At 51.8% G+C, this 20,881-nt stretch overlaps 1 protein-coding gene across 2 annotated transcripts in view; it reads right to left on the bottom strand.

Annotated features, from left to right (window-relative positions):
- The window catches only part of ADARB2 (adenosine deaminase RNA specific B2 (inactive)), a 467,604-nt gene that overhangs the window by 39,654 nt on the left and 407,069 nt on the right, over positions 1 to 20,881 (bottom strand). For both annotated transcript variants that reach the window (XM_070500990.1, XM_070500989.1), the window contains 2 exons: positions 12,258 to 12,426; positions 8,776 to 8,930 (listed from right to left, as the gene is read on the bottom strand). In XM_070500990.1, the coding sequence (XP_070357091.1) occupies positions 8,776 to 8,930; positions 12,258 to 12,426 (324 nt within the window). The remainder of the gene's footprint in view (positions 1 to 8,775; positions 8,931 to 12,257; positions 12,427 to 20,881) is intronic.

Below are 20,881 nucleotides of genomic sequence, written 5' to 3'. Positions count from 1 at the left end.
TATGTGTGTGTGTGCTTATTCACGTGTGTGTGCTCGTCTGTCTGTGCGTGTGTGCTTATTCACGTGTGTGTGCTCGTCTGTATGTGTGTGTGTGCTTATTCACGTGTGTGTGCTCGTCTGTATGTGCATGTATGCTTATTCACGTGTGTGTGCTCGTCTGTATGTGTGTGTGTGCTTATTCACGTGTGTGTGCTCGTCTGTATGTGTGTGTGTGCTTATTCACGTGTGTGTGCTCGTCTGTCTGTGCGTGTGTGCTTATTCACGTGTGTGTGCTCGTCTGTATGTGTGTGTGTGCTTATTCACGTGTGTGTGCTCGTCTGTCTGTGCGTGTGTGCTTATTCACGTGTGTGTGCTCGTCTGTATGTGTGTGTGTGCTTATTCACGTGTGTGTGCTCGTCTGTATGTGCGTGTGTGCTTATTCACGTGTGTGTGCTCGTCTGTATGTGTGTGTGTGCTTATTCACGTGTGTGTGCTCGTCTGTATGTGCGTGTGTGCTTATTCACGTGTGTGTGCTTGTCTGTATGTGTGTGTGTGCTTATTCACGTGTGTGTGCTCGTCTGTATGTGTGTGTGTGCTTATTCACGTGTGTGTGCTCGTCTGTCTGTGTGTGTGCTTATTCACGTGCGTGTGCTCGTCTGTCTGTGTGTGTGTGCTTATTCACGTGTGTGTGCTCGTCTGTCTGTGTGTGTGTGCTTATTCACGTGTGTGTGCTCGTCTGTATGTGCGTGTGTGCTTATTCACGTGTGTGTGCTCGTCTGTATGTGTGTGTGTGCTTATTCACATGTGTGTGCTCGTCTGTCTGTGTGTGTGTGCTTATTCACGTGTGTGTGCTCGTCTGTATGTGTGTGTGTGCTTATTCACGTGTGTGTGCTCGTCTGTCTGTGTGTGTGTGCTTATTCACGTGTGTGTGCTCGTCTGTATGTGTGTGTGTGCTTATTCACGTGTGTGTGCTCGTCTGTATGTGTGTGTGTGCTTATTCACGTGTGTGTGCTTGTCTGTATGTGTGTGTGTGCTTATTCACGTGTGTGTGCTCGTCTGTATGTGCATGTGTGCTTATTCACGTGTGTGTGCTCGTCTGTATGTGTGTGTGTGCTTATTCACGTGTGTGTGCTCGTCTGTATGTGCATGTGTGCTTATTCACATGTGTGTGCTCGTCTGTATGTGTGTGTGTGCTTATTCACGTGTGTGTGCTCGTCTGTATGTGTGTGTGTGCTTATTCACGTGTGTGTGCTCGTCTGTATGTGCATGTGTGCTTATTCACGTGTGTGTGCTCGTCTGTATGTGCATGTGTGCTTATTCACGTGTGTGTGCTCGTCTGTATGTGTGTGTGTGCTTATTCACGTGTGTGTGCTCGTCTGTATGTGTGTGTGTGCTTATTCACGTGTGTGTGCTCGTCTGTATGTGTGTGTGTGCTTATTCACGTGTGTGTGCTCGTCTGTCTGTGCATGTGTGCTTATTCACGTGTGTGTGCTCGTCTGTATGTGTGTGTGCTTATTCACGTGTGTGTGCTCGTCTGTATGTGTGTGTGTGCTTATTCACGTGTGTGTGCTCGTCTGTATGTGTGTGTGTGCTTATTCACGTGTGTGTGCTCGTCTGTATGTGTGTGTGTGCTTATTCACGTGTGTGTGCTTGTCTGTATGTGCACGTGTGCTTATTCACGTGTGTGTGCTTGTCTGTATGTGCACGTGTGCTTATTCACGTGTGTGTGCTTGTCTGTATGTGTGTGTGTGCTTATTCACGTGTGTGTGCTCGTCTGTATGTGTGTGTGTGCTTATTCACGTGTGTGTGCTCGTCTGTATGTGTGTGTGTGCTTATTCACGTGTGTGTGCTCGTCTGTCTGTGTGTGTGTGCTTATTCACGTGTGTGTGCTCGTCTGTATGTGCGTGTGTGCTTATTCACGTGTGTGTGCTCGTCTGTATGTGTGTGTGTGCTTATTCACGTGTGTGTGCTCGTCTGTATGTGTGTGTGTGCTTATTCACGTGTGTGTGCTCGTCTGTATGTGTGTGTGTGCTTATTCACGTGTGTGTGCTCGTCTGTATGTGTGTGTGTGCTTATTCACGTGTGTGTGCTCGTCTGTCTGTGTGTGTGTGCTTATTCACGTGTGTGTGCTCGTCTGTATGTGCGTGTGTGCTTATTCACGTGTGTGTGCTCGTCTGTATGTGTGTGTGTGCTTATTCACGTGTGTGTGCTCGTCTGTATGTGCATGTGTGCTTATTCACGTGTGTGTGCTCGTCTGTATGTGTGTGTGTGCTTATTCACGTGTGTGTGCTCGTCTGTCTGTGTGTGTGTGCTTATTCACGTGTGTGTGCTCGTCTGTCTGTGTGTGTGTGCTTATTCACGTGTGTGTGCTCGTCTGTATGTGCGTGTGTGCTTATTCACGTGTGTGTGCTTGTCTGTATGTGTGTGTGCTTATTCACGTGTGTGTGCTCGTCTGTATGTGTGTGTGTGCTTATTCACGTGTGTGTGCTCGTCTGTCTGTGTGTGTGTGCTTATTCACGTGTGTGTGCTCGTCTGTATGTGCGTGTGTGCTTATTCACGTGTGTGTGCTTGTCTGTATGTGTGTGTGCTTATTCACGTATGTGTGCTCGTCTGTATGTGCATGTGTGTGCTTATTCACGTGTGTGTGCTCGTCTGTATGTGTGTGTGTGCTTATTCACGTGTGTGTGCTCGTCTGTCTGTGTGTGTGTGCTTATTCACGTGTGTGTGCTCGTCTGTCTGTGTGTGTGTGCTTATTCACGTGTGTGTGCTCGTCTGTATGTGCGTGTGTGCTTATTCACGTGTGTGTGCTCGTCTGTATGTGCACGTGTGCTTATTCACGTGTGTGTGCTCGTCTGTATGTGTGTGTGTGCTTATTCACGTGTGTGTGCTCGTCTGTCTGTGCATGTGTGCTTATTCACGTGTGTGTGCTCGTCTGTATGTGCGTGTGTGCTTATTCACGTGTGTGTGCTCGTCTGTATGTGTGTGTGTGCTTATTCACGTGTGTGTGCTCGTCTGTATGTGTGTGTGTGCTTATTCACGTGTGTGTGCTCGTCTGTATGTGTGTGTGCTTATTCACGTGTGTGTGCTCGTCTGTATGTGTGTGTGTGCTTATTCACGTGTGTGTGCTCGTCTGTATGTGTGTGTGTGCTTATTCACGTGTGTGTGCTCGTCTGTATGTGTGTGTGTGCTTATTCACGTGTGTGTGCTCGTCTGTCTGTGTGTGTGTGCTTATTCACGTGTGTGTGCTCGTCTGTATGTGTGTGTGTGCTTATTCACGTGTGTGTGCTCGTCTGTATGTGCACGTGTGCTTATTCACGTGTGTGTGCTCGTCTGTATGTGTGTGTGTGCTTATTCACGTGTGTGTGCTCGTCTGTATGTGTGTGTGTGCTTATTCACGTGTGTGTGCTCGTCTGTATGTGTGTGTGTGCTTATTCACGTGTGTGTGCTCGTCTGTATGTGTGTGTGTGCTTATTCACGTGTGTGTGCTCGTCTGTATGTGTGTGTGTGCTTATTCACGTGTGTGTGCTCGTCTGTCTGTGTGTGTGTGCTTATTCACGTGTGTGTGCTCGTCTGTATGTGCACGTGTGCTTATTCACGTGTGTGTGCTCGTCTGTCTGTGTGTGTGTGCTTATTCACGTGTGTGTGCTCGTCTGTATGTGCACCTGTGCTTATTCACGTGTGTGTGCTCGTCTGTATGTGTGTGTGTGCTTATTCACGTGTGTGTGCTCGTCTGTATGTGCACGTGTGCTTATTCACGTGTGTGTGCTCGTCTGTATGTGTGTGTGTGCTTATTCACGTGTGTGTGCTCGTCTGTATGTGTGTGTGTGCTTATTCACGTGTGTGTGCTCGTCTGTATGTGTGTGTGTGCTTATTCACGTGTGTGTGCTCGTCTGTATGTGTGTGTGTGCTTATTCACGTGTGTGTGCTCGTCTGTATGTGCATGTGTGCTTATTCACATGTGTGTGCTCGTCTGTATGTGTGTGTGTGCTTATTCACGTGTGTGTGCTCGTCTGTATGTGTGTGTGTGCTTATTCACGTGTGTGTGCTCGTCTGTATGTGCATGTGTGCTTATTCACGTGTGTGTGCTTGTCTGTATGTGTGTGTGTGCTTATTCACGTGTGTGTGCTCGTCTGTCTGTGCATGTGTGCTTATTCACGTGTGTGTGCTCGTCTGTATGTGTGTGTGTGCTTATTCACGTGTGTGTGCTCGTCTGTATGTGTGTGTGTGCTTATTCACGTGTGTGTGCTCGTCTGTATGTGCGTGTGTGCTTATTCACGTGTGTGTGCTCGTCTGTCTGTGTGTGTGTGCTTATTCACGTGTGTGTGCTTGTCTGTATGTGTGTGTGTGCTTATTCACATGTGTGTGCTCGTCTGTATGTGTGTGTGTGCTTATTCACGTGTGTGTGCTCGTCTGTATGTGTGTGTGTGCTTATTCACGTGTGTGTGCTTGTCTGTATGTGCACGTGTGCTTATTCACGTGTGTGTGCTTGTCTGTATGTGTGTGTGTGCTTATTCACGTATGTGTGCTCGTCTGTATGTGCATGTGTGTGCTTATTCACGTGTGTGTGCTCGTCTGTATGTGTGTGTGTGCTTATTCACGTGTGTGTGCTCGTCTGTATGTGTGTGTGTGCTTATTCACGTGTGTGTGCTCGTCTGTATGTGTGTGTGTGCTTATTCACGTGTGTGTGCTCGTCTGTATGTGTGTGTGTGCTTATTCACGTGTGTGTGCTTGTCTGTATGTGCACGTGTGCTTATTCACGTGTGTGTGCTTGTCTGTATGTGTGTGTGTGCTTATTCACGTATGTGTGCTCGTCTGTATGTGCATGTGTGTGCTTATTCACGTGTGTGTGCTCGTCTGTATGTGTGTGTGTGCTTATTCACGTGTGTGTGCTCGTCTGTCTGTGCACGTGTGCTTATTCACGTGCGTGTGCTCGTCTGTATGTGTGTGTGTGCTTATTCACGTGTGTGTGCTCGTCTGTATGTGTGTGTGTGCTTATTCACGTGTGTGTGCTCGTCTGTATGTGTGTGTGTGCTTATTCACGTGTGTGTGCTTGTCTGTATGTGTGTGTGTGCTTATTCACGTGTGTGTGCTTGTCTGTATGTGTGTGTGTGCTTATTCACATGTGTGTGCTCGTCTGTCTGTGTGTGTGTGCTTATTCACGTGTGTGTGCTCGTCTGTATGTGCACGTGTGCTTATTCACGTGTGTGTGCTCGTCTGTCTGTGTGTGTGTGCTTATTCACGTGTGTGTGCTCGTCTGTCTGTGTGTGTGTGCTTATTCACGTGTGTGTGCTCGTCTGTATGTGTGTGTGTGCTTATTCACGTGTGTGTGCTCGTCTGTATGTGTGTGTGTGCTTATTCACGTGTGTGTGCTTGTCTGTATGTGCACGTGTGCTTATTCACGTGTGTGTGCTCGTCTGTATGTGTGTGTGTGCTTATTCACGTGTGTGTGCTTGTCTGTATGTGTGTGTGTGCTTATTCACATGTGTGTGCTCGTCTGTATGTGTGTGTGTGCTTATTCACGTGTGTGTGCTCGTCTGTATGTGTGTGTGTGCTTATTCACATGTGTGTGCTCGTCTGTATGTGTGTGTGTGCTTATTCACGTGTGTGTGCTCGTCTGTATGTGTGTGTGTTCTTGTGCACGTGTGTGTGTATGGAGGGGGAGAGGAAGCTGAAGGGGCTAGGAGAGTCGGGGCACGGCTGTGGCTGGTGGAGGGGCAGGCATGCCATGGGCCTGTGTAGGGATGACAACAGCTCCTTGCAGACCAAGTGAGGGAGGGAGAATAAAATGAGCTAAAGTGATCGGGACCAAGCAGGGCGACATAGTGGCGAGAGGAGAGAGGCCGCCCCAGAGTGGGCCAGGTGGTGGACAGCACCTCGGAGACCTGGGTCTCCAGTGCCGGAGCTTCTCCCAGACTGCAGCGAGCTCGTCAGAACCCATGATGACCTCAGGGGAGTGGCCCGAGCACCTCTGTGCTCTGCAGTCTGCATTTGTGGACCTTACAACATTGCTGTGACCCTCAGGACCGTGTGCTCTGGGCTCCATTTAGGAGCACGGACCTCGAGGCCACGGGGCAGTGAGGCTGGGTTTCTACAGGGTTAACTTGCAGGAGGTGGATGCGCTGACCTCTGGGAATGGCCCTGCAGGCCTGTCCCCATTGACTCTGCTCCAGTGGGAGCCCCTCAGAGCAGAGGTCCCCTCACTCGCATCCTCTCTTCTGGATCCAACTCTCTTTGAACAGCAGCAGAGAGAAACACTATACGAGTGAGCGGCATGCTGAGCCCCCTTGATGGTAGTGAATTCTCTCTAAAAGGAAAACGATTCCTGAGCCTCGTGCCTTCCTCGGGAGTGTGGAGAATACTAGCGGTCTCTCCAGGAGGCCCTTCCAGGCAGGGGACGGCAGGAATTTGGGTTTTCTTGCCCTACTGACCAAATAAGGGAAAGGCAATGTACGATCTGGGCTGACGAGTCTGTGGGGCAGCGTCGCCAGGTACCCCTTCTCCGGGGTGCCCTGTAGGACGTGCTCAGAGAAACCCCCGTCTGCATAACCCAGGAGCAGCAGCTTGTGTCCGCCTGGCATAGCTGCTGTGAAAATGTGGGGGAAATGCTTGATGTTTTTCTCCTACCTGCACCTGCCACTTCTTAAAAGCACGGTGAAGTAAAAGACATCTGTGTCTGCAAGTGAACCCCAGGGTGCATCCCAGATGTATCTGCTTGTTTTTCTAAACTGCTGGCTTTGCAAGTCAGAATCGAGGGCTGGGCAGCCACAGTGGGTGCCCAATGTACAGGCGTGGGGGCCCAATGAGCTAGAAACATCCCTCTGGAGAGACTGTGGCCTCAGGCGTGACTGAGGCTCCTGCCGTCCTCACCTGGCTGCCAGACCCCCACCGGGAGGAAGCTGAATAAATTAAGGATGGCCCCAAACGTCCTGGGGACTTTCCCTCCCAGAACCTGGGCTCCTAGGCTGGGTCTTCATGACTCCAAGCCTTTCGAGAGAAAACGGAAAGGTAATTCCAAGTAGCTGTCTAATGGGCCACATTTCACATTTCATGGCAGAGGTGGTATCATGTGGGTCCAGCAGATAAACATCTCCAGGAAAAATGAACCAACCTCACAGCATCTTTTCCTTCCTTTCTCTTTTTGAGTCTGCGTGGTCTCACGCCCCCAGGACTGCAGCTGTGCCCCCTGCTCAGGTGGACAGGGCCCCCGCCTCCCGCCCTCCCGGGGCAGTCCCCTGAGAGGGTCCTGATATTTGTTTTCCTCCCTTCTCTTGATTCTCAATTCCACTTGGTTCTTCCTTTTACTTTCCATAGTGTGTTGTCTTGGAGTGAATGCTTGTGCCCCTCGAAATCCGTATGTTGAAGCCCTAACCGCCCCGGTGAGATGATATTTGGAGGTGGGGCCTCTGGGAGGTGATTTGGTTTAGATTAGGTCATGAGGATGGAGTCCCCATGAATGGGATTAACGCCCCTATAAAAGAGACACAGAGAGCTCCCTTGTCCCCTCCACCATGTGAGGACACAGCGAGAAGATGGCATCCATGAACCAGGAGCGAGCCCTCGCCAGACACTGAGTCTGCCAGCACCCTGATCCCGACTTCCAGCCTCCAGAACTGAGAAGTCAACGTCTCTGGTTTAGGAGCCGCCTGGTGTGTGGGGTTCTGTTACAGCAGCCCAGGCGGCCTGAGACACGAATGAAAATGTTCCTTGAGGACTCTGTCCCCCTCTCCACAGGGAAGGCGACGGGCTGGGCGGAAAGTGGGCAAACAGGAGGGAGCACTTTCCTGGGCCAGCCTCCAGCCTGAGTGAGGGGCCCCGGGTTCAACACGTGTGGGACCCAACAGCACTCTGCTCCTGCACCTCCTTTAGCCTGCAACGCAGAGGCCTCCAGAAAGTGCTCATCTTTCCTCTGGGAAGTGGGACACACGTGGAGCCTTGATGGGGGTTGTCAGGAACCTTTAAAAGTGGGGTGTCTGGTGTGTTTCTACTTTAAGTTCTCTCTGCGCCCAAGACTGAGCCTGGATGCGTCAACACCCTAATGGGACAAGGTCCCTCATCACACGCGTACATTTAACTTCACTGCCGACATCAGAAGACCTGCCTTGTACTGCTTCTGAAAGGATCTACGTGTGTGTGGGGCGCATACACAAGTATGTGTAACACACGCAACGTCAGCAGTAGAATCTCCTCACCCCTCTTATGGAGCAGCCGCAGGGAGTTTCTTTCTCCCTGGAGGTATCCTGACATCATCAGAGCCACACCAAGGAGACCCCGGTGTGTCCCCACTCGGGAACAGTGTCACCTCTCGCTGAGGGTGGAGACGACTGCTTTCCGTGCACCTGCTCTGCTAAAATCCCCGAGAGGGTGGGCCCTGCCCGGGGGCTCAGCACAGCCCCTGGAGAGGTGCCTTTGTGGGCATCACCCAACACTGGCTTGGTTAAAAAGCTGAGCCTTACTCTCCCCGCAGTTGCAAATGAAGGCAGACACAGCCAGCTGGAGTTGCTCCCACTCTGTGTAGTTCTCATCTCTGCTCTCCTTCATCCTATTCTCCAGACTGGGACGGGGGCCTTCTGACCGATTAAAATGGAGCGGAACTGGGGCCATTAAATAGCTAATTTTAGAGTCAAGCTACTGGGCTCCCACGGTCTGGGCATTTCAGGCTAACATGTCGGAGGGGTGATTAAGCAGCTCTCTGTGGGCCCAGTCCTCTGAGGCCCGGCCCCACACCAGCGGGGTCAGCACGGGTGCCTGGAGCCGGGTCTGGGCTGCTGGCAGGAAAGTGGGAAGGTGTTCTCTTACGCTTGTCGGTGGTGATCTCGTAGGGCGAGTTGAGCCGCGCGTCCCCGCAGGGCGACGTGCTCACGTAGAGGTGGAACAGCACGTTCTCCCTCAGCCGGTAGCCGCCCTCCTTGGCCCGCACGAAGACGGAGCGCTCCCAGTCCTCGCGGCGCTTGCTGGGGACAGAGGACAGAGAGAGGCTCCTGTCACCATGTGCCTCAAGCCCGCCCATGCACTTTGACCCCAGGACGCTGCTGCCCCGCCTTGGGCGGTTGCCCCCGGTTTCTGTCCTCCTCACCCTTCACATTGTGTTTTCTCCCTGCACGGAAACTTCCAGACCAGGCCACAGCGAAGCCACGTGCAAGCAAACATGGCCTGCAGACGCACAGTCATCTCACTCCCTGCCTTTTCTGTCTTGGGCTGCTCGTCTACACAGCCAGCTTCCCAGCGGGTGTCAGCCATGTCTCAGTGTTTATAGAACGTGCTTCACAGGCTGCCTATGTGCCGTCAGGTGGGGGCACTGTCACCTGGACTTGGCCTCCGTGGGGCTTTCTGCAGGGTGGGGAGGGCCCGGCCGCCAGTCCAGCGGGAAATCTGTGCACGGAAGTGCTTTTCTTCTGCATGCGACCATGGAGAACGTCGAACAGCCTCTGGGGTCCAGGCCTGTGCCCTCAGAGTCTCCCGGCCTCCTTCTCGGGTCGCCGTGGCCCTGTGCCGGGTCTGCTGGCGGCCCTCCCTCCCCGCCCTTGTGCTCGCTCATCACAGGCAGTCTACTTTCTGCCGCTCTTGCTGTTTTTACACGTTCTGCCCCATTGGTGATGGATTCTGATTTCCCGGGTCCTGAGATCACACAGGCAGCAGAACAGACATTTTCTCCCCAGGAAACCCGAGAGGCATCCGCCAGCCTTTCTGCTTCCCTGCCTCTGCTCCCTCCACTGCCAGGTGCCCCCACCCCTCCCAGAACTTGGAGCAAACGCCGGCCCTGGGTCTCTGGGTGCAGATCCCGGCGCCCCCTGGGCTGTGCTGGCTCTCTGCAGCTGCTGCTCAGCCCCCACGAAGGCAGGGTCCTGCATGCTTGCCGGCCAGCGGCCGGCGCCAGCTGTGACCCAGACCAGAGTTAGGGTATTTGGGAATATTTCTGATTGAGCAGCAGACATTAGGAGAAACCCTTCCCCACATTTGGAGAGATTGGCAACAGTTGGGCTTGGCCACACCCTCAGTGGGCCTGGAACCCGTGAGGGACGGTGCGTGAGGCTGCGGCTCCCCGCACATGGGCTCAGATGAGAATTAATTGGGGGCACTAGGGCGCCATTCCCTGTGAGTCTGTGCGGCACGCCTCTGGGCCACCCTCCCCTTTCTGTGGCTGCTGCACGTGCCAGTGGCACGCCTGAGTCACTCCCCGAAGCCCCATGAGACCCCATTATTAGTGGAATTGAAGAACACTGCTTCAGAGGACTTGGAAGGGCAGCGGGAAGATGCGATGAAGACAAGGACGCCCACAGCTGTCAAGTCTCCGTGACCAATCGCTTGGGGCTGGGACGCGCCTGGATGGCCGTGTGCTCACATCCACTTGCGATTCCGCTCTGCTCAGTGTGTCGTAGGGAGAGACGCCAGCACAGGCGACAGCCTGCTGCTTCCCGACGGCCGGAGCAGCCGGCCCAGAACATTGGACAGTCCACCGTGGGAGCACATTTCCTTTTGGAATGCCCCCTTAGAACATGCTTGGAGGAGGCAAGAAGCAGACGACGTCCCCAAGCCCATCGCTGGCCTTGCACTCGGGTCCTGGGACAGGGCGGGACGTGAGCACATCCGGGACAGGGGGGCGCAGGGCAGTGGAGTCGAGCCTGGCCTATGTTTCAGACACGCTCTGACCTGCTGGCTGGGGACAGGGGGAGCTGGCCTGGGGCTTGTCTGGTGGCACCTGAGCCCTGTGGCCCCAGGACAAGGCTGGCAGAAGGGAGACAAGACAGCAGGCTGCCTCACAGCCCAGCGCCTGGGGGAGGCCGTGCTGTCCTTGCGGAAATCTGTGCTCTGTGAGAAGCTTGCCCGGCCGAGAAGTTCTCGGAACAGAACACCGATTGGGGCCATCAGCTCCCCACGCTTTTCTGCGGCTCAGAGGCACCGAGCCTAGGGGAAAGGCTGAATCCTGGGTCTCCTTTGAAGGGGGGCAATTTCGTGGAGATGGAGTGGATGTGTTGATGTCACCAGCGCCCTTCCATGCTGGATGAAGGTGGCCAGGGAGCAGGGTGTTGCTCCAAGTGAACAGGCTGTCCCAGAGCCCACTCTTAGCTCCCCGTGTGCCCCTCGCATTTCAAGGGCCAACAGCATCCGAGAGGCAGGCGGCTTTTCTGTGGGGTTTTGTTTCTTTCTCTTTTTGAAACAGGAGGCTAGTTCTGGGTTAATGACTGAAGGCTGGCAGTGGAAGAACGTCGCCTTCACTGCCCCCCACAGGGAAGGGGCAGCTGGAGCCAGAGCTGGGGGGCTGCTCCTCTGGGGATGCTGCTGCGCTCCTCCACCGGCCCTGCAGTGCCGTCCTCCCCTGGTCTTTGTCATCTGGAGCATGCGCAGTGACTTGGGGCATGCTCTGAATGACAGTTGGCAGCGTGTGGTCCACGGGCGGCTGTGGCTGGCTGCCCTCTCTCTGCACGGTCTTCTTGACACTGGACTGCATTCCGGCCTCGTGAAGAGCATTGTGGTAGCTGCTCGTGCCTTTCTTTATTCGTGGGGTGCTGTGGTCATAGGGGAGCACTGGCCCCTAGCCAACCCCTCGATATGCACTGAATACTCGTGTCCCCCAAATTCGTGCATTGATACCCACCCCCCAATGTGGTTTTATTAGGAGGTGGGGCCTTTGGGAGGCAATGAGGTCCTGAGGGTGGAGCCTTGTGATGGGATTAGTGTCCATATAAAAGAGACCCAGAGAGCCCCCTCGCCCCCTCCCCTGTGTGAGGACACAGCGAGAAGGTGCTGGATCTGCTTGTTCCTTGATTCCGGACCTCCAGCCTGCAGACTGAGCTGGCAGTGTTTGCTGCTCAGGCCGCCCAGCCGGTGGTGTTCTGTCATGGCAGCCGGGTGGACAAGATGGCTGTGAGTGTCTTAATAGACACTGTTATGGGATGGAATGAGGGGGTGTGTGACAAGGTGTGTTCACACGTGTGCGCACGTGTGTGTGGGGGTGACATGTGTGCACCTTGCCAACCGTCTGCTGCGGTCACTCATGGGCAGGCAGGTTGCTTGGATGGAGGTCCGAGGACAGTGGGGAGGATGCTGGGCGTTTCAGTGTTCGACGGCCTGTGGGGCGACAGCGTGAGCTCAGGAGACGCCACCGTCTGAATGAGGACATCATTTCAAGCTCACGGCCGGGCCCCGTGTGCAGGGGACCCGCCAGGGTAAAGGGGGCAGCAGTCTGAGCCAGTTGTGGGCCGCCAGCCAGGACGCGTGGGTCACCCACAGAGCCGTGAGCTCATGTCCGGGGCGCGAGTCGATGGGATGCGCCCGCTCACCTCAGGTGCAGCTCCAGCTGCGCGTACAGGAAGTGGACAAGCGCTCTCCGGGCCACGACCTCCGCGTGGCAGTCGTTGACCACCAGCCCCTGGTCATTGATGTACTCGCCGCTGATGCACTTGGTGCCCGAGGACAGGACGACGACCTGCGCTTGCCTCGCGTCCAGGCCTGGGGGACAGAGAAGGGGTCAGGACACGGCACGCCGCCCTCCCTTCACCTCATCCCACCCTCAGGCCCGCCGCCCACAGCCACGCAGGGTCCGACGAGCACCAAGCGGCTGCTGCGTCCTGGGGCTTTGCGTAGCGACAGGGTGTGCTTTGTGGGGGTCGCGTGCCCCCTTGTTTCAGGACTGCGCCCCAGCAAAGCTCTGGTTCCCAGAGGTCCACTTACTTCTCAAAACCAGGGTCAGCGGGCACCTGATCGTGTGCACCTGCCGATTCTCTACCTGAGGGACACAGAGGTCTGCCTCTCCCCACGTGTGCGCAGTGGGGTCCTGGGAGCAGATGGGACCGTGGGCGACCTGCCACCCAACAGGCGACACCAGGCCACGGCCAGCACCCGAGCTAGAGGGAGAGGAAGCTGGCTGCCTGCTGGATTTCGGGCTGCGACTCCTAAGGGGAGGGGCGCAGAGCCTGTAGCTTGGCTGTGTACCATAATCACCAGATTCACCCCCAGAAATCCTGCCACCACCCCCACCCTGGGCCTGTGGGCTGAGAATTGTTTTTTTTTTTTTTTTTTTTGGTGAGGAAGATTGTCACTGAGCTAACATCTGTGCCAATCTTCCTCTATTTTGTGTGGGATGCCGCCACAGTGTGGCTTGACCAGTGGTGCTAGGTCCTCGCCCAGGACCCCAACCTGTGAACCCCAGGCTGCAGAAGGGGAGCATAGGAATGCAACCACTAGGGCACGGGGCCAGCCCGAGAATTGCATCTTAACTGGAAGATTCACTGACGGGAATGTGTTGTGTGCAGGATGGGGGCGGGGGCTGAGAGAGCCGAGGACGCCGTTACAACAGGTGCCAGCCCGTGGGTCCTGCGCTTGCCTCACTCCCCGCTCTCCCCACCCCCCCCAAGTGGAGCCAGCTGTCCCTGAGGGCCACCCGGACTAGCGACAAGCTGTACCAGGCACCCAGGTCCTTCAAACATGCCTGTCTCCCAGCCCAGGGACAGGCTCCTTGTTCCCACATGCGGACAGATGCGCTTTTCTGACCTCCTCGCCTCCCTGGGGCTGTGAGTGAGTCCAGGTCCAGGGGTCAGGAGGAGCTGGGGATGCGAGTGTCACACGCTTAGCGATCTGTGCCCCAAGAGCACTTGGGGAAAGTGAAGCCTGGGCATCGAGGGCTGCTGGATGCTCAGCTGAGAGGCGGTCAAGGCAGACTGAGCTGCAGCAGGACAGCGCCCCTGGAGTGACGCCTGGCCCAGCGTGTCCCTTTCCAGAACAGCACCTCACAGGTGACGCTAGGGAGGCAGGGGTGTCTGGGGGCGCGTGGTGCCTCCCCTGGGCCGGCCCAGAAGGGGGGCTCTGTACGCCTGTGGCACGCTCCCCAGGACCCGCCCTGGCCTTGTGTCTGGGGTCACGTTTCAGGAACGATGTCTTTGCTACGGGTTTTCTCCTTGAGACTTAGGCTCACGCCCAAGAACAGCGCGCGACATGGCGGACCAGCGACAGCAGGGGAAACACGCCGAGTTCTCTGATTCAGCGCACTGGGGCCTCTGTTCTCCCCAAAGAGCCACAGGACAGATGGGAGATGAGAGCAGGCAATAACGCCTCCCATTCCATCCAGCTCTTTCCATCCTAAGGGGCCTCCGAGCCCCACAACGCGGCGGGAGCAAGGGGGGGCGGCTGCCGTTTCCTGCCTCCTCGTCTCTTCATGGTTCTGAGGCAGCTGCTTCCCGGGGCCTCGCAAACCCCGGCTCAGCGTGTTTTCCTGGGTTTGTGGTGAGAACTAAGAAACATGGCTTCTGCTTGCCTGTGGCCGTCGTATCTGACAACAGAGAGGGTCCCAGGGGCTCCGTGAGGACCAGCCTCATAGACTCGCAGGGCGCCCAACTCATACTGTTGCTGTTATCATTAGTGTTCTTTATATATGATAGGAGCAGAGTTTTGAGGTCAAACTCAACTCACGGGGCCATTTTCTGACTGTCTGAGCCCCCATTCCCAGCTGCAGGATGGGGGCGGTGCTCACGGCTGCCAGAGACGCCCTCCACCTGCCAGCCTCGGCCTCAGCATTTCCTCCTTTCCTGCCATCGACTCAGAGGCCAAGAGCTGATGACGAGCATCCAGTGGAGGCTTCAGGGCTTGCTTTTCACAGGACAATGCTCTTTCTGACCACAGTCAAAGGAATCTTGCCAACAGAAGTGATATTCTCTGCAAGAACGGAAAGCAAGCAAAACAAAAGAAACCTCAAGAGCAAACCCCAGACTGGGTGTCTTCAAAATGTGCCATCAACCTGCTGAGTCAGGAGCCCCAGGGGGTGTGATTCGGTCAAGTCTGCTCCTGGTCTAATGGGGCTTGTGGGCCTCTTCGTGCAGCTACGTTTTCTTTTCACTTAGATGGTGAATTCCTCCCTCTGGGCGGGAACCAGAATTCCCACTAAATAGTCCAAGAAGGGGCCCCCCAGAGCGTCGGTGCCAAAGGTGGATCTTCTGGGACAAGCCATCCGTGCTCCTGGGCTAGGAACACGTCTGATTTTCCAGGCCTCCATCGGGGAGTCGAGAGAATGGAGTTGGGAACCTATAAGCCTGTGGTACCTTTTTAAATTTTTTTTTAGAGGAAGATTAGCCCTGAGCTAACATCTGCTGCCAATCTTCCACTTTTTGCTGAGGAAGACTGGCCCTGAGCTAACATCCATGCCCATCTTCCTCTAGTTTATATGTGGGATGCCTACCACAGTATGGCTTGCCAAGCGGTGCCATATCCGCACCTGGGATCTGAACAGCAAACCCCAGGCCTCTGAAGCAGAACGTGTGCACTTACCTGCTGAGCCACCGGGCTGGCCCCTGTGGTACCTTTTAACAAACATCTGTGCTGGTGGGGATCCGGGTTCTGTGCTGCACGTGGTCAGGGTGGATGTGGCAGTTAGCAGCTGGTTGTGCCCACTCCGTTGAATTCTGCCGCAAATACATGATGGGCCGTTTCTCTAAAGAGACGGTGTGCCCACCAGGGCATGCTGGAGTGAACCTTCGCGTTTAGTAAAATTTACTTCCCAGAGGCGACAGTGCTGGGCACGTGACAAGTTCTTTCACGTGCTCGTTGCCCTGACCTGAAACTTTCTGCCTCGAGCACTTAGTTCTACAGCCTAAATGATGTCCCCCCTCCCTGCCCCACCATGCAGATGCTCCTTCGAGATGAGATGGGAGAGTCGAGAGGAAGCAAGAGAAGGACGAGCAGCTGCGGGTGAGGGAAGAAGGAGGCGTGGGTGAGAGAAGGGGGGTGGGGCACCGGGCCGCAGTCAGAGAGTGACCCCACCAGTGTCAGGGGCCTGCCCATCAGCTGCAGTGGCGTTTCCCAGGCTGGTCCAGTACCCCCTTCCTTCCGCAGTCTCCATTTCTGAGATCCGGAAAACCACTCAGGTCCTGGCTGGGTTGGTCATTGCTGTCCCCTCCCTGCAGGGGTCTGGCTGCATGGACAGCTCAGGAAACGACTGGACACTTACTTCCCCACGTTTTGGGCGTGAAGTCAGCAGCGACTCTGCTTTAGGAAAGCGAAAACAGAACACACTGACCTGCCTGGGATTTCTTCCCCAGGACTGACCAAAATGTGTAAAAGCAGCTCAGAATGCAGCGCTTCTCTTCCCACAGGGTCCAGCAGCCTGGTCACTTGCCACCTGCCGGCAGGGCTGCTTTCGCACATGGGTCCTTTCCTGGTCCTTGGCTGGAAGGGGTCCCAGGGTGGATCTGAGCATCATTTGCCAACGGGGCCTCACTGCACAGTGAGTGAGGGTGCCAGCTGCCAGGGAGCCACATTCTAACTAAAATAGCTACCCAGTGACACACTGACTGTTGAGAAATGGCTAAAGAGGAGCCATTCTGATGGAGACGTCATTTTGAAGATTCCAGCTTAATTAAAGCAGGTATTTAGAGAAATGGAAAATAACACTTATAATTATTTCTCAAAGTCGTTCAATATCCAGATGTCCGTGCACATGCATGTAACTTGGCATAGACAGCTGAGAGCTGCTTCTTGAGGCTCCGGTCTGAGTCTCCCTTTTGATTTTCCATGGAAATTAGATCTGTAGAAAGAGAAACTGCTCTCCTGTCACCTCATTAATCCTCACTCAGCTTGACTCCAGCTCTGCCACATTCAGGACAATTATGTGGCCCAAGAAATGCGTTGTTTGTTTATTCACTTTCTGTTAACCTCAGTACCTTGCTAAGTGAAGCAGGAGACGTCGAGATATCGAAGACACGGCCCTGTCCTTCAGAGAACTTAGCATGCATTCAGTGGGATGACACAAAACAGAACTGTCTGCAACATAAGGTGCCGTGTGATAGATAGTGCATGAGTGCCACACGCAGACTGTGTGTGGATGAGAGAGAGGGGCCGGGGGGTGGACTCCAGACACGGGCTCCCTGGACCAGAGGCCAAGCTGGGATCCTCAGGCAGTGATTTATGAGGGAGTTCTCTCTGGAGGAACTTGGAAGAGAGTCACAGAAACAGCCTAGGATGGGGAAGAAGCGAGGCGAGGAGGGGGCTTCCCTAAGTCTAGTCTCAGGCTGAAATGACAGAAAGCGCTGGAATATGCAGGGTGCCAGGGGGTCAGTCTGCTTGGTGCTGAGCGGCTCCCACCAGTGGGGCGGGGGCACCAGGTAGCGAGGGCCTGTATGTGGCACCAACAGCATCTATTGCAAATCTGTGCAGGAGTGGCACTGGGTACATAGTGGTTATTGGTCACCTCTTTTCCCATAAAATGGCTTTTGAGAGTAAAATTTATCTTGTAGGACAACATGAGAAATAGTTACAGAAAATACATACATACTAATTTCTATAGAATAAGTAGAAAAAGTGATCAAAGAGCTCCTTCTCCCGAAGCCCCAAGCCCAGTTAGCTTTGTGGGAGAATTCTACTGACCTTCAGTAGCAGACAATTTCAAGGTGATTTAAACTGTTCCAGACCATATAAAGATGAGGAAAGTCTTCAAATTGCTTTGTTACAAAATGCCTATATTATCGATCCGTCCACCTGACGGAGACCATACAGAAAGACAGCTGCAGATGGCCCTCAGCTATGGCTATTGAAGATTCCGAATGAAATACAAGCCACCAAGCAGCAGAGCAACAGAGCAATACAGTAGTCACTACAAGGTGGGTTTATTCCAGAAATGCAAAAGTGGAAGACGTTAAAAAAATTAAAATGCAAAAATACGACCATAAACACAGACACTGAGAAGCCACCTGACAAAATCCAACAACCAACAACTACTTTTGATAAAAACTCAATAAACTAGAATAGATGGATGTCTTCCGATGTGATTATACACACACACACGCACATACACACACACCCAGCATCGTGCTTGATAGGAAACACTAGAGGAATTTCTACACATTCAGGGTTTTGGTGAGGAGGCCCACTATGACCCTTTAGCTGACATCTACTGAGGCTATTAGCCATAGTAACAGGAGAAGGAAATCAGAGGTACGACACTTGGACGGGAGCAGGTGACACAATCGTTGAACACGCTGTGACTGTACACGTGGAAACTTCCAGAGAACCCAGTTGAAACGCTGCTGGAAACAGTAAGAGAGTCGATAGGTGATAGAGTACAAAGTGAACGTACAGAAATCAATAGCTTTCATGTACACAAGACAACCAGAGAGAAATGGCTCCCTTTGTAGTAGCAGCAAACAAGATAATAGGAATAAGCTTAACAAGTTATGAGCAAGAATTGTACGAATAAAATGTTAAAACCCTACTAAAGACATCAACAAGACTTGAACAAATAGAAAGACATGGCACATTCTTGGATGGGAAGATTCGACTGCACGCGTCCTCTCTCCATTGACTGACAAGGTCAACGTGATTCCAGTAGGAACAGCCATGGGGCTTTGTTGTTGACCAAGACACTGGTGCAAAAGTGTGGTTTTGTTTTATTTATTTTTGAACCATGCAAGCTGATTCTAATGGGTAACCTAGGAAATTCTGAAAAAGAAATAAAACCATAATGAGATATCACCTTCCACCTGTCAGAATGGCTATTATCAAAAAGATAAGACATAACAAGAGTTGGCGAGGATGTGGGGAAAAGAGAACACTTCTGCACTGTTGGTGGGCATGTAAATTGGTGCAGCCACTACGGAAAACAGTATGGAGGTGCCTCAAAAACTAAAAGTAGAGCTACCACGTGATCCAGCAATTCCACTTTTGGGTAATTATCTGAAGAAAATGAAAACACTAACTCGAAGAGATACATGAACCCTGGTGTTCATTACAGCCTTATTCACAATAGCTGAGATAACGAAACAACCCAAGTGTCCGTCAACAGATGAAAGGATAAAGAAGAAGTGATTTATATACACAACGGAGTACTACTCAGCCATTAAAAAGAATGAAATCTTGCCATTTGCAACAATATGGATGGACCTAGAGGGCATTAAGCTACGTGAAATAAGTCAGAAAGAGAAAGACAAATACTGTATGATTTCACTTACATGTGGAACCTAAAGAACAAAACAAATGAGCAAACAAAATAAAAAAGAAACAGACTAATAGATACAGAAAACAAACTGGTGGTCGCCAGAGGGGAGGGTATTGAGGAGATGGACAAAACAGGTGAAAGGTATGAAGAAGTACAAACTTCCAGTTATAAAATAAATACGTCATGAGGATGTGATGTACAGCATACGGAGTATAGTCAGCGATATTGTAATAACATTGTATGGTGACAGATGGTAGCTGGCCTTAAGGTGATGGTCATTTCGTAATGTACAAAAATATCGAATCACTATGTTGTACCCCTGGAACTAATATAATATTGTATGTAAATTATACTTCAATAAAAAAAAGAAGACCAACACGAGGAGACAAACCCTAGTAGATATCAAGCAGGTCATAAAGGCTCAATAATGAGTCACTGTGGTACTGATGGTGAACTGGGACAAGCGGAACAAAGCAGAGAGTCCAGAAACTGACCCAAGCTCATACAGGAATTTAGTACAGAATAAAGGTAATAATATCCCAAACCTGCAGTGTAGACAGACTATTCCATTAGTGGTGTCTAGCAACTGAAGAGCCGTCTGAAAAATCAAATTGAATCTTTACTTCCTACCACGCACCAGGATAAATTCCAAATGGGTCAAAGGTTTAGATGCAAAAAAGTGAACTGCATACAATGTTTACAACAGCTTTATGCATAATTGCCCAAACTTGGCAGCAACCAAGATGCCCTTCAGTAGGTGAATGGATAAACTATGGTTCATCCAGACAATGGAATATTATTCAGTGTTAAAAAGAAATGAGCTATCAAGCCATGAAAAGACATGGAGAAACCTTAAATGCATATTAGTAAGTGAAAGAAGCCTTTCTGAAAAGGCTCCATGCTGTATGATTCCGACTACATGACATTCTGGAAAAGACACACCTATGGAGACAGTAAAAAGATCAGTGGCTGTCAGGGGTTGGGGAGAGGAGGCATAAATAGGGGGAGAACAGAGGATTTTTAGGGCCGTGAAACTACTCTGTATGATCCGACAATGATGGATACCTGTCATTATACATTTGTCCAAACCCATAGAATGTACACCACCAAGAGTGAACCCTAATATAAACTGTGGACTTTGGTTGATTAAACAAACAAACAAAGAAGTTGTAAATGCACTAGGAGAAAATGTGGGATAATCTGTTTATAAATTTGGTGGGTAAAAAGCCTTTCTAATTATAACTCAAAGTCCCAAAGCAGTAACAATTGTCAAATCCAAATGCATAAAAATAAAAAATATTACTGCATGGAAAAACATCTTAAAGACAGTAAAAAAGACAATTAAAAACTGGGAAAAACTGCAATTTATATCACAAACAAAGCACTCTCTCTCAAATGTATGAAGAACTTTTAAGAAAAAGAAACCTCAATAGAATAATGGGAAGAGGCTAGATAAAAACATTTCACAGGAAGAAGATACAAACGGTTCTTAAATATATGGAAAAACATTCAACCTCAATGATAAAAATATACATCATCGAATTAAAAGTACAATGAGACATAATTCTTCACCTGTCAGATTGGTAAACATCCAAAAGCTTATTAATGTACGGTTGGAAAGGCTGTGGAGAAACACCTACTCTAATAAATAGCAGGCAGGAATATATACAGAGAGAGACATCCAATGGATAATTTAACAGTATCAGATTACAAATGCATATGCCCTTTGGCTCAGTTCTCTTTCTGAGAATTTATCTTACCCATATATCTGCACATGTGTTAAAATGATGTATGTACAAAGCTATTTACTACAGCAATGTTTGCAATAGCGAAATAATAGAGATGACCTAAGTATCCATCAATCGGGGACTGGAAAAGCACAGGACATCTGTCACTGGGCTCCTGTGGAGCTACAAGACAGAGAGGAGAAATTCTCTATAGGTATATGAAGATTTCTGGATACATTGTTACATCAAAAAAGCAAGA

The sequence above is a fragment of the Equus asinus genome, chromosome 29, assembly GCF_041296235.1.
Source record: "Equus asinus isolate D_3611 breed Donkey chromosome 29, EquAss-T2T_v2, whole genome shotgun sequence".
Lineage (NCBI taxonomy): Eukaryota > Metazoa > Chordata > Mammalia > Perissodactyla > Equidae > Equus > Equus asinus.
This window is presented reverse-complemented; position numbering and strand designations above follow the sequence as displayed.